Here is a 6,000-nt window from a genome sequence, read left to right on the forward strand (position 1 = left end):
GACAGCTGCCTTTTGCAAAAGATAACTCTGGGGCTGCTGAATGGAACAGCTGAATAAGGAAGAGGGAGGAGTGGCGTGATCTACTAAACCTGACCCCCTCCCACAAAATTGAGACTTAGCTGCAGGAGGAGTAAAAGGAAGAAATGCTAGTCTCAGCTTCATGGAAGCCTAAGGATTTCGGATATGTGTGGCACCACACATATCCGAAAAAAGGGGAATCTCTGAAAGCTGCACACATCCTCAACCAGTGCTGTGGCTGGGGGAGGGGGCTGCCTCCCCCCGAGCACATTCTCTAAGAGGGACGTCTGTTAAATACTTTTCAGATGTGGCGTGATGGTTAAGGTTATGGTGCAGTTACTCAGTGTTGATAATGAGGACAGTCTTGGCAGTTGTGGCAAGGCTACTCTTCATTGTTTTGGACTGTGCCACATGTTACAAGACATTTTAGCATCCCTGGCCCCTGACCACCAAATGCCAGTAGCACCCCCCCCCACACACACACACACACACACTCACACATACATGCATTCACATTCCTGGATGCCCCTGGTGGTGAGGCGGTGAGACCTGTCTCATTAAAGCACTGGAAGTCAGAGTCTTAGATCTAAACACAGCATCAAGGGCCCCATCTTTTTTGTGGGTCCACACCCATGCCCCTTCTCAGCTTTGTCCCCTGGGCTCATTTCTCAAAATTAGAAATTGCCTCCATGTCTCTCCCCACTGAACTCTTGTTTCTTTGCCAGGCTGTGGTCACTGGTTCCCTCCACCGTCTCAATACAATGTTTCCGAGATACCCGCATCGGACCCACCGAACAAGACCCTGTGGCTCTTTGACATTGAGAAGGACCCAGAAGAAAGGCATGACCTGTCAAGGGAATACCCCCACGTCGTCAAGCATCTCCTCTCCCGGCTCCAGTTCTACCACAAACACTCAGTGCCCGTGTACTTCCCGGACCAGGACCCCCGCTGCGATCCGAAGGGCACTGGGGCTTGGGGCCCCTGGATGTAGGGTTTGGGGCAGCCTCGGGTTGGGGCTGGGAAACCTTTCTGTGGCAGGCGGGACTTTAGACCTTTACTCATGTGACTCTCATCTCACTTGTTCTCCCAACCTGGGTTCACCTGTCCCCTCCCTTGCTCCTAAACCACAATGACATGTCTCATGTCAACGCCTAGTGCACTTAAGAAGCTGATAAAATCTGGAGCACTCCCACGGTTGGCTGGGGGGAGGTGTCTAAAGGAGAGGGTGATTGGGTTCATCCCCTTTTCCGGAGCCGGAGCCGTGGGACGGCCGGGAACTTGATCTGGAGTAGGAAGTTACAGAGTCCTGGAGGCTGGAGCAGCTGGCTCCTTTTGCCTCACAAGTCAGATGTTAGGTTTCCCTGTGCCAATAGCCAGCTTTTATTGGAGTGATTCACGTTTCTTGTAACAAATGAAGGGAGCAGACAATTGTTAATGGTTCTCTCGGTCAGGGGCTCTCCCTGTCTGAGGATCGTGGTCAGGCGTTCCCTGCGAATAGCCCGCCCTGGTCAGCCCTCGCTCACCCACCTCATCACTCATCCCGTCAGGGAGCATGAGGCCCGTTTCACTGTCAAGGCCAGTATGGCAACAAGCCTGCTCCTTGGTTCTGGTTTTTACAGTAAAGAACTGTGTTTTTATCCCCAAGTTTCCCCCCAGCCATTGCTCATTTTGTCTAGACTTCCCGCTACCCCCAGCTCTCCTGGGGTTTTTTCCCTTTTGACTCAGGCGTCCTGTGCCTAAGAAGCTTCTTTGCTTCTCCACTCTGAGCACCACTAGTATTTGGAACTCTGAACCCTGCCTTCCTTTTGTCTCTGAACCTAAGTGACAGCCCTGCTGGGAGAAGGTGGCTGGCTGGCTCCATGAGCATGCTCCTGGTAGACACGGAGAGGCCTGGGCGGGGGAGGCTTGGGTCTGTGTCATCTGTCTGGTCAGGATATTTCTAGTTACGTGGGGTTTGTTATCATGACTGTGGCTTTGTCTCGTAATGTAGTGAGAGTCACACTGGTCTTCTCCAGCACTGAGGAAAAACGCCAGGAAAAGATGCTGTGTTTCTGAGATGATGGACATGGGCAGCTTGACGAGGAAATGGCCCTGTTTGGGAACCCGGGCCGTGGTAAAGCCAGGAAGGACACCCACGTTCCTCTCCCCCTCTCAGTGTCAATGCTCTCACTGAGGTGCTGGGGTGGGGGAAAGAGGGTGCACAGTGTGACCTGCCAGCCCTTCCCAGTCCCACTGACGCCCTATTCACAGGGATCGGTCTACGTTAGCTTTGAAAAGTGTGACTCAGAGGAATGTGTGTAAAAACCATACTCCTGTTTGCATTAGCTCCACCGTTTCACTCGCTGCTTACCACCAGTGCCTGGTACATCACAGAAGGCACTCAGTTCACTTTTTAAAAAACAAATGAATGGACACGTGAGCAAATGAGAAAGTCTCACACTGCGAGCTGAATACAGGGAGAATATAAATGTCTTCCAGCCGTTGTTCTTCTATTCTCACGCTGCCTTCCCGGGGCAGGAGCACGGTCCTCGTATCTGGGCAGGCGCAGGACACGCCACAGTGAAGTCACGGTGTCCACTGGCGGCGGGGGGGAGGAATATGCCACCAAAGGGACTCTTCTTTTGCCAGTAATCCTCAGTTCAACCTATTCTTCGTAGGACACTATACCCTAAAACCACCAAATAATATGCTACAGCTCCTGCTATGGCCATCCATCAGTTGAGTAGCTGTGTTTTCCGGTCACTGCTGACTTGGATTGCGTTAAAATACAGTGGCCGGAAGGGAACGGTGCTAGACCTGGGTACACGTTACCATCCCGCACCTCACTCCTGGGTGGGCAGACAGCCGGCCAGACGCTGTTGCCTCCCACTCCCAAGCCTGTGGCAGATGTATGAACTAACTGAGCCCACATGTTCCTTCTGGATCCATCTAACCCATTAATACTGCAGACCAGAGGCCATGAGCAGGGACACCTCTTTGCTCTCCCTGCCGAGCCCCCGGCAGCCCTCCCTGGTTCTGGCGCCCGCACTGCTGTGGCCATTGTGCCTGTTCCTCACTCAGTGGGCTTAGGTTTCAAAGACTAGTTTTCTGTAAAACGTTTATCTGAGATTTTGTTTTACCTGTAATAGAACACATCTTGTTAGATTTTCTTTCTCTGTGCCAGAATGTGGACAGATTCATAGGTTGTCATGAGCAGTATTAATGTTATTTCTTTCTGAATCTGTTTACCTTTGAAGGCGGGATCTGCTTATGTAATTGTTTTTTCTTTGTTACTTCATGGTTGTCCCCCAAGTGGGGGACAAAAATAATTAAATGTATCTTTTAGAATGTGTCAGCTGTGTGTGGGGGGTCTCCACCTGGGCGATGAAGAGTTTCTGGCGTGAGGTAGAGGTGACGGTCCCACGGCGTCGTGATGAGCAATATCTCTGAATTGTACTCTTTAAAATGGCTAAAATGATGAATTTTAAGTTACATAGATTTTATCAAAATTTTTTAAATGTATTGGCCCATTTTTATTATCTTCCCCAGTCATCTCTTAAACTTTAAAATCTATTTTTGCCCAAGAGAATAGCCATGGCTTGTGTAGACTGGTTCATTGTCAGGCCGGTGAAAGACTGGCCTGCCCACCTGGTGACTGCCCTTAGCAGTTGCTGCAAGCAGGTGTGCTCAGTCGGTGTCCAGGCGGCCCCCACCCCTCTTTCACCTTTGCTCCAGTGCCGCTGCCGTAGGAGCCAGCCCCCAGAGGGAACAAAGCGCAGGAGGATGGGGTGACTCAGCTGCCCTGGGCCTGGCCCCAGAGCTTGGTGCCCGGCAGGAGAGGTGATTCACCTGTGTCATTGATCCTTGAGGTTAAGGTATTTTATTTAATGATCCTTATCATTCTTCTAACAATAGAGATAATAATATCTCTGTAACAATTTCTAAAAATACAGACAACTACAAAAGAAAATTAAACCATTCATAAGCCACCCACCTAGAGATAGCCACCATAAACTTTCTTTAAAACCCCTTTAAGAGAATAATGAAGTGGTTCACTTCCCAGACTGGTTTTTTTTTTTTTTTAGATTTTGTTTCTTTTTAGAGAGAGGGGAAGGGAAGGAGAAAGTGAGGGAGAGAAACATTGATGTGCAAGAGATACATCAATCAGTTGCTACTTGCATGCCCCGACCTGGCCCGCCCCCCAAGCTTGTGCCCTGACTGGGAATCAAACCAGTGACCTTTCCTTTCGCAGGCTGAACCACCCCAGCCTCCCACTCTGCCCAGCTGAGTCCTCAATTTAGACTTGGATGGTAGATAAATAAAGGTCACCTCTTCTGGGAACCATCATTTTAACCCCACTGACGAAGGGTAGATGTCCCCAGGGTTTTTACTCCACGGGGCCGTGATTTCACACACTCACACACACATTCTCTCCCTCTCCTCCCGCCCTCCCTCTTCTCCATGGGCCTCAGAAGTGGGCTTGGAGCTGAGGAGCCAGCTTGCAAGTAATGCAGCCAGTAAGTAGGCCCCTGCCTCTTGTCCACACCAGGGTCTTGCAGAGCAGGGAGGAGTAAACACACACACTCCTCCCCTCCTCAGGTAAACAGGACCTACTGTGCTTTTATTTATATTAAATAAATCAAAGCTGGAACTTGTCCTCTCTGCCGTTGTTCTGTAGCCAGAATCACACTGTGCAGTGGAGGCAAGGGCAGCTGTGGCAGCGGTGGCGGTGGGGGCGGGTGCACAGGCAGCCCTGCCCCGGGAGGCTCACCCGCCAGGGGGCCCAGCAGGCAGGAGGTCCAGGCACAGGATGGAGGGGAGGTGGAAGGGGCTCCCGAGTCAGAGGAAATCCAGCCTAAAGATCCGCAAAGGAATTTATTTGCTTTAATTTTTGCTTTATATTTTACACCCCTGAGACTAGTGAGTTCTTTCTGTAAAAACTATTCTTAAAGCCTTTGATTAGAAGACACTCTGATTCTGGGAGGGAAGCAGCTGTACGGTGTGGAAATGTTACTTGGGGCTTCACAGTAAAGCAGGTGGGTTTTCTTGGTTCTCCAGCCCATGCTTGATGCGATTGCTTGGGTTTACTGCGTGCAGGTGTTGGGAATATGTGGGCCCCGTATCCAGGAGGGCTCCAGGCCAAGCAGAAGGGCCCCTCTCTGAAGCACCTGCACGCGTTCTGCCACTCTGGCCCGCAGGTCCTTCCTCCCCGCAAAGTCTGGTTGGGCTTCCCCAGCAGCCAGGGCCAGGAAGACGCCCCAGCACCCCCACAGGTCCTCGGGCCCACGCGGACCTCCATGGCTCACAGAGGCCCTGCCACTGCCGGGAGCCTTCACACGGTGCTTTTCCTGAAATTTACCTTCTTTACTAGAATAAGTAATTTTAAGTCACGCTGTTTTATCACCATGGTGAAAGGGAAACTACTGTCATTGGTAATCATAAAAATACACACAGTGAATCCAAATTGCTCCTAAATTTGAGCTAAGAACTGTTCCTGACCTGGAAGGAAAGGAGGAGTTGAAGAAGAAGTAAACTTTTTCACTGGTTTATTCTCACCAGTGCAGGGCTGTGTCTGGGTGATGCTGGTGTGGAGGAGGTAAGGAAGCTCCCTCGGAGCAGGCACACCGGCTTCATTCGGTGCCTGTGTGCGCTGGGCAGCGCCTCGCGGTGGCTGCTAGCTGGACTCGGGGACGTGCTTCTGTCCCCTCCATGGGCCATTTCCTCTAAGAACCACAGCCGCACTTCTCGAAGTTTGTTTTGCTCGAGTGCCTGCAGTCCTCAAAGCCTGGGACACACTCAAAATGTGTTCATTGTATACACACAAGAGGAGACCAGTGTGCACGCACCCTCTGCAGCACAGTGGGGAAATAGCCGGGGACCCCACCGAAGGAAGAAGCCCAGAATGTCAACAAACAAGTTGGTGGCCATGCAACATACAGAGAAGTGCTTTGAAGAAGTAAACACCAAGAGGAGGAAGAGACAACATGGAACTTTCTTGAGTTA

The 6,000-nt window shown here is 51.1% G+C and overlaps 1 protein-coding gene across 1 annotated transcript in view; it reads left to right on the forward strand.

Moving 5' to 3' along the window:
* Positions 1-3,349, forward strand: part of ARSB (arylsulfatase B) — a 140,844-nt gene extending 137,495 nt beyond the window's left edge. Inside the window, exon 8 of the mRNA XM_045848041.1 lies at positions 744-3,349. Within this exon, the coding sequence (XP_045703997.1) occupies positions 744-1,009 (266 nt within the window). The 3' untranslated portion in view covers positions 1,010-3,349. The remainder of the gene's footprint in view (positions 1-743) is intronic.
* Positions 3,350-6,000: the final 2,651 nt, after the last annotated feature.

Source organism: Phyllostomus hastatus, unplaced genomic scaffold (assembly GCF_019186645.2).
Source record: "Phyllostomus hastatus isolate PE091 unplaced genomic scaffold, TTU_PhHast_1.1 phas_contig_58, whole genome shotgun sequence".
NCBI classification, from domain to species: Eukaryota; Metazoa; Chordata; class Mammalia; order Chiroptera; family Phyllostomidae; genus Phyllostomus; species Phyllostomus hastatus.